Raw genomic sequence first — 25339 nt, forward strand, 5'->3', positions numbered from 1 at the left:
TTCTCTATGGCTCACGTTTATCAGAAGTTGCCTGTGGAGTCTGTCTTTATGGCTCGGTAGGCGGGAACCATTTTTTTATTAAGAATTTAGGCGCATGTCAGTAATAAATGTGGCCTAGAAGTTACATTGTTGCACTTGTTCCATTATACAGGACGTCACATTAGTAGAATATTCCGCCCTTTCCCCGGAGCTGCTCTGTAATTCTCCTTATGATACAATGTGACAGATCTGTGACAATACACGGGGTAAGGAGGGGAGTAGATTCTTCTGGTGGAGGGGCAGCGTCTTGTGAGGAGCGGACGCGGCTTCTTATACAAAGGGAAGCGTCGGGGGGAGGAGAGAAGACAAAGGGGAAGGGGATGCGATTATCTATTGTCCGTGGTGTTTGTCCTGATTAGGAGGATTTCTTGTCACTTTGCATCTCATGGATGGATTAGGGGGCACCAAGGAGACAACCACCCAGGCTCTTCCTATAGGGCCCATCACAAACTCCCAGCTGCCGGGCCCCATAGCATTATCTATGACAGGACCCCAGCTACTACGAGGAGTGGAAGGTCCTTCATGGCCCCTTAAAGGAACTGTCCAAAATATTATTGATCTCCTCACTGGTACCCACCCTGGTCACGTGCCAGGATGCAAATCTATAATGATGACCTGGCCTGTTTATGCAAAATACAGTCATAAATATTATAATATAACTAAATTGTGATGTTAACCAGGGTATTTAGACTTTTGGGGAATTTTAAAGTAAATCTATTAATAACTTTTACCACCTGCAGTACCGCTGTTCACCACCTCCAGTGACAATATTCTCTATAGGCTTCAGTGCAACATCGCCCCCATGTCCCTTACACGATTTATGACAAATCAACGCCACATCTGTACAATGTTTCCAACAATTCTCTTATTATTTTCTTGTTCTTATTCAATTGTTCATTAAAAAGGTAAAAAATGATGGTATTCAGATTTAACCCTTTCTCTGCACCCTTCAGTACCAGCTTCTAGGGTGCAGCGCCTGACATCATTCATTGTATTTGTTGCAGTGACACCTACTGGTCGGATGAAGTAGTGCTTTTGGCCATGATAATAATATTACTACTACTACTGATAATAATAATTCTTTATTTCTATAGGTTGTACAGATTACGCAGCGCTGCACAAAGCATGCCAAACAACTGATGAAAATTTGGGGGGCTCTGAGTCAGGCTTTTGGGCCGTAATCTTTCTTCATCTTGCTCAGAGCCAGAGGGGTGACAGCTGCTGCTATTATATCTAGACTTTATACAGTAACAAACCCTCATGTGCGACTTCCAGGATCTCCATCAGGAGCATCATTACAGCCAAAGCCGCTGCTATGGGGCCCGCAGTGTCAGGGGGCCCGGCACCTGACTTGTCACTATAAAGAATGGAGGATGTGCACTATTATATATATATATTATGCTGCACATTGTACGGTATAACATGTATATAATACTGCACATCATCCACAATATACAGCAGAGCCGGGAGCGCAGCAGGGGAGGGGACGGCAGGACCAGGGGTCTCTAATCTCTCCCCCATGGGGTCAGCAGCTACTAGGGCAGATCTTTGACACCACCTGGGATAAGAAGAGTGACAGAGTATATACATGTGTGTATAGAAATGTAAGGATTGTGCGCAGCGCTCCGGTTTATGGTGACAGACAGGGACATCTGCTGCAGCTGCTCCTTTAGTGGGACCCCTGGAAATAGCTTTGGGGGGCAGGAGCTGCCAATACTCTCGCCTGCCAGCGCCTATTAGTCCCTGGAACAGGAATCATCTCCTCATTATCTCAACTGATGTTAAACTTTCAATCAGAGTCATTTCCTCCAGTCTATCACAGCTCACAGCGAAGGGAGTCATTAAAGGCGCCACGAGCCGTTATCTGCCGCCCCCTTTAATTGGGACTAGGTTGTCGCACTGTACAAATCATACCCAAGTGTTCAGAGGTTTAATGGAAAACTCTAAAAATACCCCGGAATGAAGAGCGAAGCGCAATAAATATCCTGGGAGGGCGGAGGAAGCGGCGCTGAGCCCGGCAATTAAAGGGGTTCTCCGTCCGTAAATAGATGTCTGATTGGCAATGGGACATGAAGTGGTTCTTAAAGGGATCTTCTGGCTTTATGTCACGGTTGTTAAGATATCATTGTAAGTAAAGGTTGAGCGGACTCGAACAGAAAAGTTCAGGTTCATAACCAACTTTGCCGGACCTGACCCTGGAGTTTATTAGAAGTCTGGGTACTGGTTCTGGTCCGGCTCAATCACCCCTGCCGGTAACACCCCGATCACTGATGGGACCAATCGCACTCAAAGTCGCAAATTTGCACATCAAAATTGATCTGACTCGTACTTGCTGCCATTTTGGGGAAGATCATCGCTCCCCAGTGATGTCATAGGGAACACGGATTCCCCCCAAATTTGTTACTCGCAATGTGCCGACACGTCGGTACCGGTGCGCACGCGCCACATCAATTTAGATGCTGACAATAACTTTGATGGCCACATTGAAACAGTTAACACACGTGATTGGGGGGTCATGGTTCTGGTCCGTGTTTGTGGGTCCACTTATCCCTAATCATAAGTGGAAAAATCAATCATTGCCTTGTAATAAGCCGGAGTGTGCACAGACCAGGATGGAATTGGGATTTTTTTCTATGAGGCTGAAGAACATTCAGTCCAGGAAATATAGGACCCATATATCAGATGTATTTTCCATATTGTACGGTCTACGGGTTCTGTGCTCACAGCAGCATAGGAATCTATTGTCACCTATGCTGCTAAGAGCCCCCTCCCTTCCTGAGAGACTACTGTGCTCTAATGTCATCATATCTACTGTCCTGTACTGAAAGCGTTAATACTGAACAGCATTGTAGCCCTTACGGGAGGGGCTCCTAGAAACAGACATGATTAGAGATGCCGATGCTGCTGTGATCACAGGTCCCTGTAATGGGTCAGTGTAAGGACCACAATAAAGGAATTTTAAAAGTCAGTGTGATGAAATAAGGGACATTATAATTGGGAGGTGGGTTCAATACTAATGAACCAGAAGGGCTCTTGGGATGTTACCAGAGCCCCTATGTGCAGCAGTTTCACAGGCTGTTACACTGTGCAGGAGCAATTCTCCCTTCCACTGTGTGATAATACATCAGGCAGAGAGAGTGCTGTGAGAGCAGCGGAAGGAGAGGGGAAACTGTGTAACAGGCTGTGAATCTACAGCATGGAGGGGCTCTGGTAACACCCCCATGAGACTTTCTGATTCGTTAGCATAATTTTAAAAGTTGATTTTAGAAGGAAGGCGGCCATGGATAACAAATATATCTATGGATCTACGACTAGATGTTCCCTGGTTTATCATGATGGATTCTGATGGTAGATTTCCTTCAAGGGTCTAGGTCTGGAGAATGTAAATACATTGTAAAAAACTTTCTCATCGTTTCGTTACTGTAAATCCCCCTCCGTGTCAGGCTCATTATACTGGTCCTACGAGAGATGTAACTCGGTATGGGGTGAGATATGAGCCCATCAGGAGATCTGGAGTGTGCGCTCTCCGGAGCTGAGGACCAGATCCGGCCGTCACCCAGCACCTCCCATAGTAGCAGAAGTACAGGAAGGGGAGGATGTACATGGATTATTATGGTGTTAGTCTGATACTGTTTTATAATCTGTATAAATCTTTTGTTTTCAGACGTCCTTTGTCCAAACGTGAAGGTCCAGGGCGATCGATTTAAACACAAGAACGGAGAAAAAGATGAAATTCCAGGTAATATATAACGTCTGCCATATGTGTCATAGAGCAATAATAAAAGTAATCATAATGATGATATTAGACATAATAACGATAATAATAATAATAATAATAATGATGATATTAGACATAATAACGATAATAATAATAATAATAATAATAATAACGATAATAATAATAATAATAATGATGATATTAGACATAATAACGATAATAATAATAATAATAATAATAATAACGATAATAATAATAATAATAATAATAATAATGATAATGATGATATTAGACATAATAATGATAATACTAATAATAATAATAGTAATCATTCAAACATTTTTGATAATAATAGACTTATAGAAATAATAATCGTGAAAATAACAAACAGCAATAATATTTACATAAACTTAGTATAAATAATTATCATGATTGTTACTTTATCACAGTGGATCTATGATTCTGCAGAATACTGCTACAAATAATAATAATAATAATAATAATAATATATATCATTTTTTTTTACAATTCAATTTTATTGGGTCTTATGTATACACAGTAGTGGATTATAATGCAGGCAGTTTGGGCAGTTGCCCGGGGGCCCAAGTCTTCTAAGTGGCTCATGGCTTTCCAAACTACCCACCATATTTTATACTGAGAATGACCATCACCCATGAAATCCTCCTACATCTGTTCCTGCTCTCAATACACATGTACACAAGAGCTGTTTTAGGACCTTTTGAAGGTCCTCCAAAGGTCCTGAAACCATCGAATAAAAGCAGTAGAAGGGACTCCTCCTCCATTCCCCAAGAAGCTGATTCTAGTACCAGATGTAGGAAGCGATTCCAGACTTGTAGGGGCCCTAATATTCCTACAGCCCCGGGCCCATGGTGGTCTTATTCCGCCCCTCCATATACATTTTGTCTAAACAAAACTGAAAGCAATATATTTCTATAAGAAGGATCTGCCGATGTTTTAATTCAGCTCTCCAATTCATCTTCACGCGGGACAATAAAGTAGCAGAATATATACGGGGGGGGGGGGGGGGGGGGGGGGTAAGAGGTTAATGTCAAAGTTCTCATAAAAATAATATCAAAACAGAATATTACAATGTATACAAATAATAATCCAAATATAAACAGGATATGTAACACAGTAATGTAATGTATAGAACTACAATAAATATTCTAATTTTCTTGTCTTATTTGTGTTTTTACCTGTGATTTACTGTCCAGTTTTTATCTAGACAAAGAGATCTGTATAAAGTCCAATCAATCCGGAGCCGCCGTCCCCCCAAATATCCCCATTTGTAGGACATGTCCCCATTAGCTCAGAGCATTCCCACTAATCATCCCAGAATTCCCACTTAGGGATATCTGCATAAGCTCCACCCCCATTCCGTACAGTGGGCGGTTATATTCCTATAGAAACAGGACTCCTACTGATCGACCAATTAAAGTTAAATGTAAATCTTAAAGGGGTTGTCCACTTTCAGCACATAATTGATATGGATTGTGTCATACCGAGCTTTGCCGGTTCGGTTCCCCAGACCTGACCCTGGAGTTTATTAGAAGTCTGGGTACTGGTACTGGTCCGGCTCAATCACCCCTGCCAGTAAAACCCTGATCACTGCTGGGACCAATCGCACTCAAAGTTGTGGGTCACATTAAAATTGATCTGGCTCATGGGTGCTGCCATTTAGCTCAGAGCATGCCCACTAATCCTCCCAGAATTCCCACTTAGCGATATCTGCATAAGCTCCACCCCCATTCCGTACAGTGGGCGGTTATATTCCTATAGAAACAGGACTCCTCCTGATTGACCAAGTAAAGTTGAATGTAAATCTTAAAGGGGTTGTCCACTTTCAGCACATAATTGATATGGCTTGTGTAAGGAAAAGTTATACAATTTTCCAATGTAGTTTAGTATCAATTCCTCCTGGTTTTCAGGATCTCTGCTTGCTGTCCTTCAATAGAAAGCTTTTTATGTTTACTTCCAGTGGATAGAAATGTGTCCATGGTCACACAGCTGCACCTGTGTGACATCACATGACCATGGACAGATTTGTATCCAGCAAAAGTAAACATAGATACTTTGTATAGAATGACAGCAAGCAGAGATCTAGAAAACAGAAAGTATACTGGAAAATTGTATAAAAACAAAGCATCAAAGTGGACAAACCCTTTAAGGTTGTAAACCAACGTTGCCAATGTAAATAGTGATCCGTCCCTTTAAATCTTCCAATGCCTGGTGATTAGTCACCAAATTACTAATTATGCAAATGAATAGAAAATGACATAACGAATGAGCTGTAATATGCGTCGTCCGTCATGTATTACCTACCCCGGATAATCTGTCAGTAGATACACGAGTGACGGGAGATCTGACTCCTTCATTACAGTCAGTATTAGACAGAGGAGCCGATAATTGCCCCCGGGGGACCTGATCGTGACTTCTTACACATTCATCCCAATGTTTCTCAGCAGGAGGATTGATATGATGGAGGGTAATATCCAGAAATAAGTGGGGACTATAAATAGGGAATGAACCATCTGGACACCAGTGGATATAGAACGTGACTCTCGTCTTATACCACGTTCAGTGTCTGCACCAGGATTTCTGGAGAGAAAATAGAGAAGAAATGCAAAAAAATTTATTTTTAATTAAAATTTAAAAAAAACACAAACATATCTACAGTATCCGTGCCTAAAAGAGAGACTAGACTGGATGTCCACTAGATGGCGCTATAGCTATAACACAGTGGCAGCCAGGGTGAGGTATTGTCCCTGGAGAAGTGTGTGATCAGATCTTTCTGTATGTTGTTAGTAGCAGCAGGATTGTGATATATGGATTTATATTACAGGATTGTAGCTTCTCTAAGTGCACTGGGGGCATGTCCTTACACTGCTGTGCTCTGTGCTTTCTGCAGCCAGTGTTTAGTATTGCCCCTGGAGTGACGTGTAATCAGACCTTTATGTATGATGTCACTAGAAGCAGGACTGTGATAGATGGATTCATATTCCAGGATTGTAGCTTCTGAATTTGCACTTCAGATGTATCCTCACACTGCTGTGTTGTGTACTCTCTGCAGCCAGTATTAGGTATTGTCTCTGGAGAGATGTGTGATGAGATATTTCTGTATGTTGTTAGTAGCAGCAGGACTGTGGATTTATGGATTGTAGCATATTTATGTGTACTGGGTGGTGTCCTCACACTGCTGTTATCTGTGTTCTCTGCAGCCAGTGTTAGATATTTTCCCTGCAGAGATACGTAATCAGAACTTTGTGTTTGTTGTAAGTAGCAGCAGGACTGTGATATATGCACTTATATTCCAGGATTGTAGCTTCTCCAAGTGCACAGGGGGCATGTCCTTCCACTGCTGTTCTCTGTGTTCTCTGAAGCCAAATGTTGGGTATTGTCCAGGTAGAGATGTGTAATCAGACCTTTGTGTATGTTGTCAGTAGCAGCAGGACTGTGATGTATGCATTTATATTCCAGGATTACAGCATCTCTAAATTCACTGGGGTTGTGTCCTCACTCTCCTGTGATCTGTGCTCTCTGCAGCCAGTGTTATTGTCCCTGGAGAGATGTGTAATCAGACCTTTGTGTATGTTGTTAGTAGCAGCAGGACTGTTATATGTGCATTTATATTCCAGGATTACAGCATCTCTAAATTCACTGGGGTTGTGTCCTCACTCTCCTGTGATCGGTGCTTTCTGCAGCCAGTGTTAGCTATTGTCCCTGGAGAGATGTGTAATCAGACCTTTGTGTATGTTGTTAATAGCAGCAGGACTGTGATATCTGGCTCAATATTAAAACTGCACCACAGAACAGAGGGATGGGGGTTGTGGGGCTGTTCAATTTGCAAAGAAAAGATCACAGCTGTGTGAGGACACACTCCGGTGCACACTCCTGTACAATCCTGGAATATAAATCCATATTTCACAGTCCTGCTGCTACTAACAACATATAAAAAGGTCTGATCACACATCTCTCCATGTCTGTGCATGGTAATGATGATATAACACCACCATACAGTGCCCGTATACTAGTGCAGACATACAGCACACTGCAGCGTTACTATAAAACTTCCATATAATGTGGACTGAAAATGCCATATAGTATACAGATATACGCTATATAAAGCTGATGTGCAGAATGGTGTCACATAATGCTGCCATACGCTGCTTAGAGTGATAACGTGCCACATTGTGAAGATATTGGCTTCGTAGTACTGCCACATAGTGCACATCCAATAATACTGTACATAGTAACAGAGACATTACAATACCAGTCATTACTAACAAATGCTGCCATATGGTGCTTACCTAAAACTACCAATCAGTAATAACATAATGGTGCCAAACAGTGCTCATATAATGCTTACATAATACCGCCATGTAAAGAAGAAACATATCATAATACTGCACTGTAGCGCTTACATAAAAAATGGCATCTATTCAATGCATTAATGGGAGTTCATCCTATACAATGGGATATATGCTTGTAATACCCTGTCTGGCCACATGGAGCGCTGTGACCTGGAAACACCTTCTATGAGCACCATAGAGCACACACATATATACAGTACAGTATGTTAGAGCTCCACCTAGAGGAAGGAAGATGTACTTCTAGTTTTCAGCTTTTCTATAATTTTTTGGTGAATCCCATTAATTCCCCTTCCATTATCCGGACCTTTCCTTGTACATTAAGGAAAGGAATATAGATAAATGGACCCGGAGGAGATCTACATTCACCATATGTTCTAATTATCCCGACATTAATTCAGTTTTGCATAAACCACCAAACCCTTTATAGGAAGGACCCTCCGTGCTCAGCGCCGGGGCCCAGGAGTCACATGATTGATGGCGGGGCCCGGGAGTCACATGATTGATGGCGGGGGCCCGGGAGTCACATGATTGATGGCGGGGCCCGGGAGTCACATGATTGATGGCGGGGGCCCGGGAGTCACATGATTGATGGCGGGGGCCCGGGAGTCACATGATTGATGGCGGGGCCCGGTCCCTGCATAACAGGACAGAACTTAGGGAAATGAGTAATATCCATATGTATCCTGGAGCGCGACCTTCACAGCAGAGCAGAGGTCAGGAGCCTCAGTCATTCCAAGAAGAAATGTAGCCCCAGAGCAAATCCAGAGACAGCAAATAATTGTAAGACTACAAATAGCGCAGACAACATTGTTACATTACATTAGATTTATTCCTATTTTGATAGATAAAAAGATGAGAATATGAGATAGAAAAATAGATAGATAAATAGAGATAGATAGATATGAGATATATAGATAGATAGATAGATAGGAGATAGATAGGAGATAGATAGATAGATAGGAGATAGATATGAGATAGATAGATAGATAGATATATTGGAGATATATAGATAGATAGATAGATAGGAGATAGATAGATAGATAGGAGATAGATAGGAGATAGATAGATAGGAGATAGATAGATAGATAGATATGAGATAGATATGAGATAGATAGATATGAGATAGATATGAGATAGATAGATAGATAGGAGATAGATAGATAGGAGATAGATAGATAGATAGATAGGAGATAGATAGGAGATAGATAGATAAATAGATAGATAGATAGATAGATATATTGGAGATAGATAGATAGAGAGATAGATAGGAGATAGATAGATAGATAGATAGATAGATACATATGAGATAGATAGGAGATAGATAGATAGATAGATAGATAGATAGATACATACATATGAGATAGATAGATATGAGATAGATAGATAGGAGATAGATAGATAGATAGATAGATACATATGAGATAGATAGATAGATAGATACATATGAGATAGATAGATAGATACATATGAGATAGATAGATAGGAGATAGATAGGAGATAGATAGATAGATAGATAGATACATATGAGATAGATAGATAGATACATACATATGAGATAGATAGATAGACGGGTCCAAGAAGCTTAGGGGGTCTATAAGGTGTCACTTTTCCATAAGAGAAGACTAGTTCTATAAACCATACATTATAGACTTTGGATTGGGGTCATCGGCTTCACATTATGCCACTGGATGATGGATAGGTAGAGTTATGTATGGAGCTCTAGAAAAATCTAGGTGGCTCCAGAGACCCAGTTTCTTCCTTCCTTCTGTGGAGCTTTTCTTGTCCTGGACTGTGGATCGATCTGTTCTCTATCTTCTCTTGTTTCAGGTTTTGACCTCATGGAATTATTTAATATAAAGGACGTGGTCGGAGGGAGAGAGAGCGGGGTGCAGAGCTCCTACGTGCGCCTCGGGACATTCCCCATCGTGCAGAGAACTGAGTAAGTGCCTCACATTATCCATAAGAGATTTACATCCAGAGGACAAGGGACGGCTTGTTGTGCAGTAGAGCTCTGCCTGTAGAGAATACCACCTATCATAAAGACAGGGGTCCCACCATACTCCAATGGGGCATGGAATCAGGACTTCTTGTTCTGTGATTGGTGGAGGTTTCCTAGGGCAGAAACAACCAGTCTGTCTCTTGTTCCTCAGGTCTTCATCCCAATACCAGGTTGGTGCCTTTCTATCCGCTTTAGGCTGTTGCAGATGAGGAGGTTTGAACAGTGAGATTCAGTTTCTTTCCAACCATCTTTGGTTACTGAAGTCTTCAACCTAATGTCAGGTTGGCACCACTCTATTCAATATCGGGAATAAGGAGACCATTGGGGGGTCCAAGCAGTCAGGCCCCAGTTCCTACCTTTCATTCTATCTCAGGTTACCTACTTCTTCAGCTTAATGTCCAGTTTGCACCAAATTTTATTTGGTGGATTCAGCAATTGGATCCAATTCAGGCAGGGAAATAGGATCCTTGTTTCTGGGATCAAGGGGGTTCGGTGGTCAGATTTAGCTCCTTTCAGTCCGTTTCTGGTTACCCAGGTCTTCAGCTCATTGTTAGGTTTGAACCACACGTTGATCAGATGTTAGACTAAATTCCATCCACTTATTAGAATGGGATCCTTGTTTCTGGAATCATAGCCAGACCTCATTCTCCACTAACCAATCTATCTCTATTGACGCAAGTCTCCAGCTCAATGCCAGGTTGGCACCAAGCTGAAGGTGATAAGACTACATAATGATTGACACCTCCAAACTGGGAAACCTATTAGGGAGTTTTGTTTGAGGGCCACAAGCGTAAAGTTATGTCTGATTTCCTGTTGCGGACAATCTGGCACAATTGACTAGTGAAATGTTCCTTGAAGGACCTGGTCATCTCAAGGCTCCTCAAGCTTGACCTTGGCCGATTGTCCCAGACAACGACCTCAATTGACACACTATGATTTCTAGTATTTGAGCCAAGGGCAACGCTCCCCAATTCATATCACAAAATAACGGAGTCAATGCCAGATTCCTTCACTCCCACCTAATTCCCCATCACAAAACACTGACCGTGCCCCATTTATTGTGTGCCAGGCGGAAGGAAAGTCAAATGTTAATATATGCGTAAAATGAGAAGAGAAAAAGACACAGACAAAAGAAATCCTACAGAAGTTTAGAGGAAATATCCCCCTGACCTCTCCCTCACTGGATGTTTAAACACATATTTCAGGGATTTGTAAAAAAATAAAATAAAATAAAAAAGTTTGAATAAAACTTCCCAAGAACATAAACATCAATCATTCAAATGATTAAAAAAAATAATAAAATAGAAATAGAAAAATAGTTAAAAACGTAAAAAAGTATAAAAAGTTGCGATGTCACGGCGGTTTGGTCATCAAGATTTCCAAAATAAATAGAAGGCCGGCAAGTGATGTCACCGACCAACCGATCCACAGATATGGCCGGCATGCGGATGTCTCCCTTGTGTTATGTATTGTGCATATTCTTTATGTCCCGACTTCTACGGGAAGCTCCGAGGAACAATTATGAGCAGGAGTTTAACCTCTATGACCTACAAAGGAAGATTCCCGATTAAAACACACAGCAGAAGTCACAGCAGCAGAAGTGTGATGTCACAGCGGTCGGAAACTTATTTGTGATGTCGTAGACTGTGACATCACATGACTCGTGGGTGATTTCAGGGTGGCACTGCGCTTGTGATTACACACTGAAACACTTATGATGTCACAGTGACCCACATGTCATGGAGTTAGTTTCTGATGTCATCTGTGAAGTCCAGACTTTAAAGGAAGTCCAGTTTTTGTGATATTCCTATCTTAATCCGTATGCTAATGAGGTAGTTGGTGAACCCGAGACATGTCCTTAGCACCAGGAGCACTGATATTCCTGCCTGGATCACTCCCCTCTCTGTCAGATAAGTGGGGGATTTGTCTTGTAAGACCATCGGACGACACTAAAAGAGATTTAGGCAGGACTAACAGTGCCCCGGGTGCTAAGGGCACATTTTGAGTGCACCAACTGCCTCATTAGCATATAGATTAAAATGGGAATATCTTGGAAATGGGATAATGGACAGACATGACAAATTTCCCCTTCCTGCATCAGCCCATTGAACGGCCCTGCACCACACCCAACCAAAGTAGAGGGTGGAATAGGCGCAATAACCCCCCCTCTTGAGAGTTTCAGCACTCAGTTCAGTGTCAGAGGTCCTCGATACAAGACTGTATATCACAATGCAGAATTTTCTTCTTAATAGAATCCCCCAGTGGAATCTCAATAGCTGTAAGTCTCCACACACCTGCAAGGCGGCCTTCATTGGTAAAGTCTCAATAGCTGTAAGTCTCCACACACCTGCAAGGCGGCCTTCATTGGTAAAGTCTCAATAGCTGTAAGTCTCCACACACCTGCAAGGCGGCCTTCATTGGTAAAGTACAGAGAATTCTTTCTTCCCGGCCCTAGTCAAAAGTCTCTCATTCGGCTAAACCAGTTCATCATGCTGTACTTAGCGGACGCTACCTCATCGAAACAGTGCTGTCTACAGTTGGCAGTATATACTGGTTTGACTTTTATCCTGCCCTTGGGCTTCCTGAGAGTCATGCTTGATGCTAAGGAGGCTATGTTTTCCTTATCCCATCCTAGAAAACTTATTTGGATATTTTTCAGAATCCCCTAATGGGACATCAATGGCTATAAGTCTCCACTTGCCTGCAAGGTGGCCTTAAAGGGGTATTCCCAAGAAGGAAAAATTCTTAAATATACTCAGGACAACATAATAACACATTCTCTAATTCCCTGTTATTAAGAAAAATCCAGCATTTCACAGCTATAATTCCAACCTGTCTCTATCAGTGCTGAATACAATTTTGGTTGTCTCTGTATCTGACCATAGATCTTCTGACTATGGTCGGATCCTCCTCATGAATAGCTTCTCCTATCTGCACACTGCAGTGCTCTCTGCCTCCTGCCTCTCCCTTTGCATTACAAGACCGGCTCAGACACAGGCACTTGCTGTTAGTAAGCAGCGGTGTGCAGAGACTTACTCTACAAGATACAGACAGATAAGCTCTTTATAATAGAGCTGATGCTGTATTTTATTGAAAAGGTGAGTTAGCAGAGCTGAGAGTGTCATTGTGTTTTATATCCATCTCATTTATCTCATCTTCTCTCATCCCTGATCTGTCTCATCTCTCTCTTTGTGTCAGATACTAATAGAATGTTCAGAAGATAAATAAAAGTGTAGATAAACCCTGTACCCTGATAATCTAAGCACATTGCCAGCACACAGCATCTCATAGCACACAGGGATCTTGAAGTGTCTGCTTAGAGAGTCCCCGTCCACACACTTGAGTCTTTTCTTTCATGGGAAAATCCCTTTGATTGGCAAGTTCCCATAAGGAGAACTCTTACTTCCCAATCCTTTGTAATAGAAGAAGATTTAAGTTTGAGAAATGTTGGTTTTGGTTAGTTATTATGTAGAATGTAATCACCTTAAGTTATCACACAGAGCAGCAGCATTATGTCACACAATTGTGTATCACATGGACGCTCCCAGTTGTTGTTGCAGTGCCTGTATAGATAACTTTGAACCACAAGGGACATTACAAATCTGATGGAGTTCTGAGACAATTCTTATATTTTGTGATCTGAAACCTGATCCTTTCTTTTAAGATGGCCGCCATATTCTGGTCCCCTCACCCATTACTTGTTGGGGTATAAGATATGTCATGTTCCCTCTACGTTCTGAAAAAAATCAAGTCCTGTAACCTGATATTTTTTACCTTTTCCCACAGGGACATATTCCCACAAGGTTTACCAGATGAATACGCGTTTGTGACCACCTTTAGATTCAGGAAAGCCTCCAGGAGGGAAGATTGGTACATCTGGCAAATTATAGACAAGTACGGGATCCCACAGGTAATACAATGTATAACCCTTAAAATCCAAAAGTGTTATGGGTTGAGAGTCAAAGAACAGTTTTTTAATGGAAGGTTCTAAAAAATTGAATAAAGATTTAGAATCTAGGAAAACAACTGAACTATAAAATTCTTTCTGTCCGTTACTGCCACCGGGGGGAGCTCATAGCATACAGTAGAAGACAACAGTCATTGACTGCAGTCGTGACAGATAAGGTCTCCTTGTACACAGCATGGAGATGATTAAAGGGGGCACTACCAAACCGTTACTTGGTCACAGATTCTTTAAGCCTTTGAGACCCAATGAGTCCCCTTAGATTCTGTTCCTGGTAGAAGAATGCAAATTGCTGTTTTACAACCGTTCTTGTGTTGTAATGGTCCATCGGAGTGGATGGTGAGCTCAGTTCTAACCCAATACTCAGAACTCAAGTGGAATACAAGCTAAATTGGAGGCTCTTAGTGTCTATTTCCTTGGGGATGATAAAGGGTATGTCCAAAGAAGCTCAGTCCCACACTATTGGGTACTGCTATTAAAAGAGGTAGTCGAAAACATGGCAAAAGTTCCCAAGATATTTTTGAGGTTGGAGCCAATAATGAATATCAATGGTCAATGCCCCAGTTGTCCTGGATTGATACTTGTAGCTATTTTACTCCTTCCTCACAGGTGTCCTTGAGACTCGATGGAGAGAACAAGGCCTTGGAGTACAGCTCGGTGGGAGTCACGAAGGACGCAGTCAGGGCCAGTTTCCGTAGTGGCCAAGTCGGTGAACTGTTTGATCGGAACTGGCATAAGATCGCTCTTAGTGTGCAAGCGAGGACCGTCACCCTGTACATCGACTGCAAGCTGGTCATGACACTACCCATCGAGGAACGGGAAAACATCGACATCCAGGGGAAGACCGTGATCGGCAAACGTCTGTACGACAGCGTCCCTGTGGATGTGAGTTATGAAAATATCACGGGAAATACATTCTGTTATTTTGTCATTCGGTAGAGAGCTGCTCTATAGATAAAGAGATAAATACAAAAAGAAAACCTAAGCAGCTCAACAAACATACTAGACCGGGCAATAGGTCCTTCAATGGTAAACCAAATGGAAACGGCAGCACTCCAGACAGAAGGATAGGACTGAATGTCACTGATGCATTGTTTGGTTTGCTTGTCTTTCAGTTTGATCTTCAGCGGATCGTCATATACTGTGACTCGCGCCACGCCGAGCTCGAGACCTGCTGTGATATTCCCAGTGGCCCGGTGAGACATTACATCTGTAGAGAGTGGCCGTTGTAGCCCATTATAATGTGATAACGGGCTACAACCTAACAGGCACCTAACCCTATTGGTGGCACCACAAGGTCCTCAACGTACCAAATGCTCTTTAGATAAAACATAGGGGCCATAAACGGGCTGCCTCCAGTGGAGGTAGGTTTTGCCTACCCGACTACTAGGCGGTTTTGATTACTATTTCATTGGTCTTAAGAATGGCATGACCCCGGGGGGTGAGCACACAGTTGACCCTGGTGGTATATGATGCTCAAACATCCAACATTTGGGTTAGGGGTAGTTTACAGGTCACCATAGGTTTAGCTGGTGACCAACATGGTGACTGGCATCTATCTTTCCTCCTTCTAGTGTGTGGTCAGTGTGGTCACCGAGCCTCCGCCAGTTATAACCACCCCCACTATTCCGGAGCACAGGGGCACGGAGAGCACCCTTAACTGCTCACACTGCCCTTTCGGAGAGAAGGTAAGGTGGTTTCACATTGTATGTGTGTTGTGTCCCGCCTGCATGTCAACTACTAATTTGCATGTGTCTTATATTTAGGGGGACATTGGCCTTCCAGGACCAATAGGTCCCATGGGCCCTAAGGTGAGTACAGCTGTATACAGAGGTCATCTTTTACTCTTGACTCAAGTTCTCTGTTACCAGTATCCATAACTTATAGTCACATGATGCTTCAGGATTTCCAAAAATGCCCAAAAAAATGGAAGAAGACAATCTGGAATTGAAAAGAATCGCAAATTCTGAAAATTAACGGAGCTTGATTGATAGGAAGAGGTTTTTGAAATTTTTGATTTTTGTTATTTATGGGCTTAACGGAATGTAAAAGAAATGGCTGCTAAAACAGAGCCCCCCCTGTTGTCAGGTTGTGTCCAATATTGTAACTCAACCCTCAGACTTACTCCATGGATTGGTGCGGGGTCGTCCTTTTTAGAATAAGAGCAATATTTAAGTAAGGTTTATTTTTGGGGAAAACTTTTTTACCTAAACATTTATATTTATATCCGTTTATTCTGTAAAATTCAGTAAATAATAAGATTCAATCAGTCAATTATTTATTTGGTAATTCATTTCTTTTTGATGACCCTAAGGGTGACACCGGAAGTCAGGGGCCAATAGGACCTTCAGGTCCAAAAGGAGAAAAAGGGGAAGCTGTAAGTATCTGGAATTTTTATAATGATTTTTTTTATACCTATCTTTAGAAATAATTTCATTGTATTCATATATGAGCTCTAAATGAGTTCTAAATGACTACAGTGCCTCCGCAGGAGAAGTTGAGTATTACCGACCCATACAATTTAGTGGGTTGTATGTGTATTGTAGGAATCCAGAGCAAGGGGTGGTCTTTGTCTCTACAAGAGACAAGATATGAGGATTCTTCTTCGATATCTTCCCAAATAGAATAAGGGAACATTTAAGGAACCACAGGTTATCTCAACCCGCCCCCAGGTTATCTCAACCCGCCCCCAGGTTATCTCGACCCGCCCCCATTGTTAATATTAGTTTGTTAGAAATATAATAAAATTTGCACTTTTACTCGATCTTCCCTCTAGATACTTATGTCAAAAATAGCAAAATTTAAGTTTTTAAGCCTTCATTTTTGGACAGGTTCCCTCACCGGGTCACATAATCCGCAGGCCAGAGCCAAATCCCTCCTCTTCATCCCTCTTCTCTCTGTTCCCTACTATGATGTAAAATTCTTGGTCCTTAAAGACTCACTCATTGCACTCAAAGACAATCCCATCTTTTTCACTGTTGAGTCACAACCGAGACTCTCGTCTCCCACGGTGTTCATCATAAAGGGGAATCGGGAAAGGTGGAAGTGGAGCTAGTCCTGTGCCAACCATATGATCCAGGGTTGGAACTAGGTCTTAATAACTTGTTCTTAAAATCTAGAGCCTGTTACTTGAAATTGGTAAATTTAACTCTCCACCAAAGTTTTGTTGGTTTTTAGTAGCAAATCAAAAAATTGTGAACTCTCTGTTTTTAAATATTACAGGGAAAAGTCATATCAATCAAAGGAGAGAAAGGTGATCAGGTAAGAAAACTGTGCCAAAGTTTTAAGTTATTTACCAAAAAAAAAATCTTAAAATAATGTTCAAAGATTTTGTCAATTTGGACCACCAGAAATTTAAAATTGTTGAAAATTCACAGATCCCTCCAATGTATTACTCTCTGATTTCCAAAATTTGCATCTTTGCACTTGATAGTCAGGTGGTCAAGGTGGTCGGGGCCATTAAAATCTCTTCATGGCCTCATTGTCCTAAATGACCACAAATAGATGCAAAAGACCATCCCAAAGTGTAAGGATTTGTGGGGGGGGATGGGTTGGTGGGCTCCTCATGAAAAAGGAGGCCCACTTGACAAATGTATCCATAGGGTTCTAATCATACAATATATTTGCCAAAGGATCAGTCTTGGGGTACTTGCTATACCGCTACATTAAAAAAAACTTTTTTCAAAAAAAGTTACGTTTATCTGAGTCCCTAAATTCTAATCCCTAAGATTTTGGTTATTTTTGACAAATTCTTCTCATATTTATAGACCTGATTAGTCTCAAAGAACAAATGCAAAATTGGCACCTGTTGGATTAATGAGACGGATATTTTTACCAAGTTTCCAGCAAATTTCTCCTCGCACCTGCTGACAATTAACAGCTATTTAGAATAATATTTTCACGGTAGATTTTGCACGTTTTTCTTCCCCAAACACATTAGAATAGATGATATTTATATAAAGTAAAATCTTAATATACTTGTCTCAAATTTCTACGATAACGATCCAAAAATAATTAGAGTGGAGACGGGGGAACGACAACTATTCAAGGTTGCAAAAAGTTAGAGTTGGCTGGGGCATAACTAGAAGAATTTGGGAACCCGTAGAAAACTTTTGGCTTGGCCCCTCAGAGGTCGCAGAAAGAGTTGGCTGGGGCATAACTAGAAGAATTTGGGAACCCGTAGAAAACTTTTAGCTTGGCCCCCCAGAGGTCGCAGAAAGAGTTGGCTGGGGCATAACTAGAAGAATTCGGGAACCCATAGAAAACTTTTAGCTTGGCCCCCCAGAGGTCGCAGAAAGAGTTGGCTGGGGCATAACTAGAAGAATTTGGGAACCCGTAGAAAACTTTTGGCTTGGCCCCTCAGAGGTCGCAGAAAGAGTTGGCTGGGGCATAACTAGAATAATTTGGGCACCTACTGAAAACTTTTGGCTTGGCCCCTCAGAGGTCGCAGAAAGAGTTGGCTGGGGCATAACTAGAATAATTTGGGCACCTACTGAAAACTTTTGGCTTGGCCCCCCAGAGGTCGCAGAAAGAGTTGGCTGGGGCATAACTAGAAGAATTCGGGAACCCATAGAAAACTTTTAGCTTGGCCCTCCAGAGGTCGCAGAAAGAGTTGGCTGGGGCATTACAAGAAGAATTTGGGCACCTACAGAAAAATTTTAGCTTGGCCCCCCAGAGGTCGCAGAAAGAGTTGGCTGGGGCATAACTAGAATCATTTGGGCACCTACAGAAAACTTTTGGCTTGGCCCCCCCAGAGGTCGCAGAAAGAGTTGGCTGGGGCATAACTAGAAGAATTTGGGCACCTACAGAAAAATTTTGGCTTGGACACCCAGAGGTCGCAGAAAGTGTTGGCTGGGGCATAACTATAATAATTTGGTCACCTACAGAAAACTTTTAGCTTGGCCCCCCCAGAGGTCACACAAAGAGTTGGTTGCCACCGAGCCGAATGTCTAAGGTTCCGTCTTTGTGTGCCCCACCACAGCCACTATGGTAGATGTTCTACCAGTGGGAATTGGTCTTCTTAGATGTACTCTAAGATTTTAGCCAACAGCTATTTCTCAAGACTCCCTCATATAGTGCCCATCCACATGGTTTGGTCACTACCATCTGGCTCCAAAACAACAAAATTGTCCCTTTACATGCCACGATGATAAATCCTAATGTCCTCCTATATCTGTGATAGAAGGAGAATCAGGGAAGAGAGTCAGGTAACCCCTTACAATTAGACAGTTGACCAACAACATCCAAAAATCTATGGATTTTACTAATTTTTATCTCATGTGTAGGGGGCTTTAGCATAATGTTTATGGGAACCACCAACTAGTGCCTCTAAGGAGAATCAGGTGAGAACCAGGTGAGAACCAGGTAGCCCCAAATATATTGGATGGTCGGTCAAGCCCAAAACTGGTAAATTTTGCCAATTTTCATATACTATGTGTAAGGGTCTTTAGCATCATGTGTATGTACCTCCATTTATCTTCTCTACCTATTTTGGAAGTTTGGTCCATAGAAAGCACAAACAATACCTCAACGATCATGACATTTTTAAGCCCTCATCTAATTGTTTTTCCTGACTTTCGGATTCTATTATCATCCATTTCAAGCGTTTACACCTCGCTATATGTAAAGCCTAAAGTTGCATTTACATTTACGAGTCATTTGTGTTTTTCGAGGATCGGAACGATGATTGATGTGTAGGCAGCGGCAGAAATAACCGCTAAATAATGTTGGCTCAGATCCTAAACAACATGAGTCATGTATCAGATTTTCATTTACAAATAGGACCCGGGGGAAATCAGGGAAGCGCCACACAATGAAGTGTACAACGTGTTCACATCAAGGATTGTAAATACTCCATCTCTGAGCAAAACGTTGATCATCTCAAGATGTTCTGAGTGACACGTCGCCCGGTTGGGTTCATTTCTAAAGTGACTTCATCTTAATGGGACTTTGAGGAAAATCTGTAAGAACTCCAAAGAATCAAGGAAGTTGGAGCTTAATGGGGTCTTCCAAAGATTTTATATTTTCCAACAAGATTGTTGGAAAATATGCTTATTTTTTGGGACCCAACCTTTGGCACCTCCATAATCGTAATTATGGTGGTCCTCTTACCCCTTAATGAATTATGCAGCAGCTTAAGCATAAACACTGTCCTCTCCGTTCATTCTCTCTGAGTCTGAGGCTGCATTTACATGAACATGTGCGCGCATGGCTATGTCCAGGGGGGGGGGGGGGGGGCCAGGGCCGGATCATAGGCGGGGCTCCCGGGGCTCGAGCCCCGGGGCCCCCACCATCTTGCCCCCCCAGGGGGCCCCCACCAGATAGCACCCCTGTGCCTCACTTCCTGAGCAAAATCTCCCTGAAGCCCGGCCGCGGAACAAGAGACTACCACCTGCCCGCCCCCCCAGCACAGGTCACCGCCTCCCCAGCACAAGTCACCGCCTCCCCACCCACACATCCGCTTGCATGGTCGACCGCCCCCGGCTATTCCCCTGCAAGGCCGAGCCACACACCCCCGGCACAGTTGACCGCCTCCACGCCCGCATAGCCGGACCACCATGCAGCCCCGCTAGTACTCATGCCGCCCCTGCGCGAAAAAGCACCCGCCCTCCGCAACTCCTAGCCTCCGCCGCCGGGAAACGCACACGTCCGAACACGGACCCCCCATCCTTCCCCCCGGCCGCACAAGCAATAGCACTCCCGGCGCCACCCGCAACTCCTCCCCACGCTGGAAAAAGCACCTGCCCGAACACCGCCCCGGCCGAACAAGCAACCCCGCTAGTACTCCCATTGAGCCGTCCTCCGCTCCACGCGCCCCCCCGCCGGAACATCCAGCCATCCTCCGCTCAGAAGGCCCCCCCCGCTGGAGCATCGAGCCGTCCTCCGCTCCACGCGCCCCCCCCCCATCGCTGGAACATCGAGCCGTCCTCCGCTCAGAAGGCTCCCCAACCCCCCCCCCCGCTGGAACATCGAGCCGAGCTCCGCTCCACGCGAACCCCCCCCAGCTCCCCCCCCCCCCCCGCTGCCAGAGCAAGAAGTCGTCTCCGTTCCACCACCCCCCCCACCCCCGAGCAAGCTGTCATCCTCCGCACGGCCCCCGATGCCAGCCCTACCCCCGTCCGTCCGCTGGAACAAGCAGCCGTCCGCAGACCCCCCCCCCCCAAACACCGCCCTCACGGGACAGCCGAACACCCTAAAATGGTAAGTATACATTACATATTTATTTATCTGTGTGTATATATGATGTATATTGTGTGTATATATGTATATACTGTGTATATGTGTATATATGTATATACTGTGTATATGTGTATATATGCATCTACTGTCTATATATTTATATACTGTGTATATATGCATCTACTGTCTATATGTGTATATACTGTGTATATATGCAGGGCCGGATTAAGGTTGGTGGGGGCCCCTGGGCGCAAAATCTGGTGGAGGCCCCCACTCAGTGCAGCGTGCATACACGTCCTCCTGCTCACTATCCACTATCCCCGCAGTAACACTGCTACATACAGCCGCCTCGTCCCCAGTAACACAGCTACATACAGCCGCCTCGCCCCCAGTAACACAGCTACATACAGCACCTCGCCCACAGTAACACAGCTACATACAACTGCCTCACCCCCAGTAACACAGCTACATACAGCCGCCTCATCCCCAGTAACACAGCTACATACAGCCGCCTCGCCCCCAGTAACACAGCTACATACAGCCGCCTCGCCCCCAGTAACACAGCTACATACAGCCGCCTCGCCCCCAGTAACACAGCTACATACAGCCGCCTCACCCCCAGTAACACAGCTACATACAGCCGCCTCATCCCCAGTAACACAGCTACATACAGCCGCCTCGCCCCCAGTAACACAGCTACATACAGCCGCCTCACCCCCAGTAACACAGCTACATACAGCCGCCTCACCCCCAGTAACACAGCTACATACAGCCGCCTCTCCCCCAGTAACACATCTACATACAGCCGCCTCTCCCCCAGTAACACATCTACATACAGCCGCCTCGCACCCAGTAACACAGCTACATACAGCCGCCTCGCACCCAGTAACACAGCTACACACAGCCGCCTCGCACCCAGTAACACAGCTACATACAGCCGCCTGGCCCCCAGTAACACAGCTACATACAGCCGCCTCGTCCCCAGTAACACAGCTACATACAGCCGCCTCACCCCCAGTAAACAAGCTACATACAGCCGCCTCACCCCCAGTAACACAGCTACATACAGCCACCTCACCCCCAGTAACACAGCTACATACAGCCGCCTTGCCCCCAGTAACACAGCTACATACAGCCGCCTCGAACCTAGTAACACAGCTACATACAGCCGCCTGGCCCCCAGTAACACAGCTATATACAGCCGCCTGTACCCCAGTAACATAGCTACATACAGCCGCCTCACCCCCAGTAACACAGCTACATACAGCCGCCTCACCCCCAGTAACACAGCTACACACAGCCGCCTCACCCCCAGTAACACAGCTACACACAGCCGCCTCACCCCCCGTAACACAGCTATACACAGCCGCCTCATCCCCAGTAACACAGCTACATACAGCCGCCTCACCCCCAGTAACACAGCTACATACAGCCGCCTGGCCCCCAGTAACACAGCTACATACAGCCGCCTCGTCCCCAGTAACACAGCTACATACAGCCGCCTCGTCCCCAGTAACACAGCTACATACAGCCGCCTCATCTCCAGTAACACAGCTACATACAGCTGCCTCACCCCCAGTAACACAGCTACATACAGCCGCCTCATCCCCAGTAAAACAACTATATACAGCAACCTGGCCCCCAGTAACACAGCTACACACAGCCGCCTGGCCCCCAGTAACATAGCTACATACAGCCGCCTCACCCCCAGTAATACAGCTACATACAGCCGCCTCACCCCCAGTAACACAGCTACACACAGCCGCCTCACCCCCAGTAACACAGCTATACACAGCCGCCTCATCCCCAGTAACACAGCTACATACAGCCGCCTCACCCCCAGTAACACAGCTACATACAGCCGCCTCACCCCCAGTAACACAGCTACATACAGCCGCCTCACCCCCAGTAACACATCGTATCTACCTTCACCCCTACCAGACATCCAGTCCCGCAGTTTATACAATTACACACATTTATACACTGATATATCCACACCTTTATATATACACACATAAAGTTCTACACTGGTATGCTTGCACCCATATATATACAAGTATACACACACATTTATGTACCCATATACATTTATACACTAATATACAGAGTATACACAAACTCATAAAGTATATACACACATACAGTATATATATATCACACATACGGCATACACATTATATACAATATATATACTGTATATACTCGAGTATAAGCCGAACCGAGTATAAGCCGAGACCCCTAATTTTACCACAAAAAACTGGGAAAACCTATTGACTCGAGTATAAGCCGAGGGTGGGAAATGCATTGGTCACAGACCCCCCAGTATATAGCCAGCCAGCCCCCAGTAGTATACAGCCCAGCCAGCCCCCAGTAGTATACAGCCCAGCCAGCCCCCAGTAGTATACAGCCCAGCCAGGCCCCAGTAGTATACAGCCCAGCCAGCCCCCAGTAGTATACAGCCCAGCCTGCCCCCAGTAGTATACAGCCCAGCCTGCCCCCAGTAGTATACAGCCCAGCCTGCCCCCAGTAGTATACAGCCCAGCCTGCCCCCAGTAGTATACAGCCCAGCCTGCCCTTAGTAGTATACAGCCCAGCCTGCCCCCAGTAGTATACAGCCCAGCCTGCCCCCAGTAGTATACAGTTCGCGTGGAGCGGAGGTCGGCTCGATGTTCCAGCGGGGGGGGGGGGGGAGCCTTCTGAGCGGAGGACGGCTCGATGTTCCAGCGATGGGGGGGGGGGGGGCGCGTGGAGCGGAGGACGGCTCGATTCTCCAGCGGGGGGGGGGGGGGCCTTCTGAGCGGAGGATGGCTGGATGTTCCGGCAGGGGGGGCGTGGAGCGGAGGACGGCTCAATGGGAGTACTAGCGGGGTTGCTTGTTCGGCCGGGGCGGTGTTCGGGCAGGTGCTTTTTCCAGCGTGGGGAGGAGTTGCGGGTGGCGCCGGGAGTGCTATTGCTTGTGCGGCCGGGGGGAAGGATGGGGGGTCCGTGTTCGGACGTGTGCGTTTTCCGGCGGCGTAGGCTAGGAGTTGCGGAGGGCGGGTGCTTTTTCGCGCAGGGGCGGCATGAGTACTAGCGGGGCTGCATGGTGGTCCGGCTATGCGGGCGTGGAGGCGGTCAACTGTGCCGGGGGTGTGTGGCTCGGCCTTGCAGGGGAATAGCCGGGGGCGGTCGACCATGCAAGCGGATGTGTGGGTGGGGAGGTGGTGACTTGTGCTGGGGAGGCGGTGACCTGTGCTGGGGGGGCGGGCAGGTGGTAGTCTCTTGTTCCGCGGCCGGGCTTCAGGGAGATTTTGCTCAGGAAGTGAGGCACGGGGGTGCTATCTGGTGGGGGCCCCCTGGGGGGGCAAGATGGTGGGGGCCCCTGGGCTCGAGCCCCGGGAGCCCCGCCTATGATCCGGCCCTGTATATATGCATCTACTGTGTATATGTGTATATATGCATCTACTGTCTATATATTTATATACTGTGTATATATGATTCTACTGTGTATATAAAGTGTATATTTGTATATACTGTGTATATGTGTATATATTCATCTACTGTGTATATATGTAAATACTGTGTATAGATGAATATACTGTATTTATACACGCATATATTTGTACAAGCATATATATGTGCACATTTAAATATATGCACATATATATAGATATGTATATATGATGTATGTTTATGTTTATATGCTGTGTATATGGTATGTATGTATATGCTCTGTATACTGAATGTGTGTGTGTGTAAATGCTGTATATACTGAATGTGCGTGTATTTGCTGTATGTGTGTATATTCTGTATGTATATGCAGCATGTGTGTATATGGTGTTTTTATACTGCATGTATATGTATATATGGTCAGTGTATACTGTATGTGTTTATATACCGTATATACTCGTGTATAAGCCGAGTTTTTCAGCACAAAAAATGTGCTGAAAAATGTCCCCTCGGCTTATACACGAGTCAATAAATTGACTAAAAAAATAATAAACTTATATACTCACCCTCCGGTGGCCCCGATGCGCATCGCTGCTCCCCCGATGTCATCGCGGCTCCTC

The 25339-nt window shown here is 44.6% G+C and overlaps 1 protein-coding gene across 2 annotated transcripts in view; it reads left to right on the forward strand.

Annotated features, from left to right (window-relative positions):
- COL22A1 (collagen type XXII alpha 1 chain) overlaps positions 1–25339 on the forward strand; it is a 315022-nt gene that overhangs the window by 89039 nt on the left and 200644 nt on the right. Inside the window, exons 4-12 of one of the 2 annotated variants that reach the window (XM_072151139.1) lie at positions 3704–3778; positions 9976–10087; positions 13934–14057; positions 14721–14996; positions 15227–15307; positions 15686–15799; positions 15878–15922; positions 16426–16488; positions 17334–17372. In XM_072151139.1, coding sequence (XP_072007240.1) covers positions 3704–3778; positions 9976–10087; positions 13934–14057; positions 14721–14996; positions 15227–15307; positions 15686–15799; positions 15878–15922; positions 16426–16488; positions 17334–17372 — 929 coding nt within the window. Of the gene's footprint in view, positions 1–3703; positions 3779–8748; positions 8929–9975; positions 10088–13933; positions 14058–14720; positions 14997–15226; positions 15308–15685; positions 15800–15877; positions 15923–16425; positions 16489–17333; positions 17373–25339 lie in introns of those variants that run through there. The other variant, XM_072151140.1, reaches the window with a different exon arrangement.

The sequence above is a fragment of the Engystomops pustulosus genome, chromosome 5 (genome assembly GCF_040894005.1).
Source record: "Engystomops pustulosus chromosome 5, aEngPut4.maternal, whole genome shotgun sequence".
Classification (NCBI taxonomy): Eukaryota; Metazoa; Chordata; class Amphibia; order Anura; family Leptodactylidae; genus Engystomops; species Engystomops pustulosus.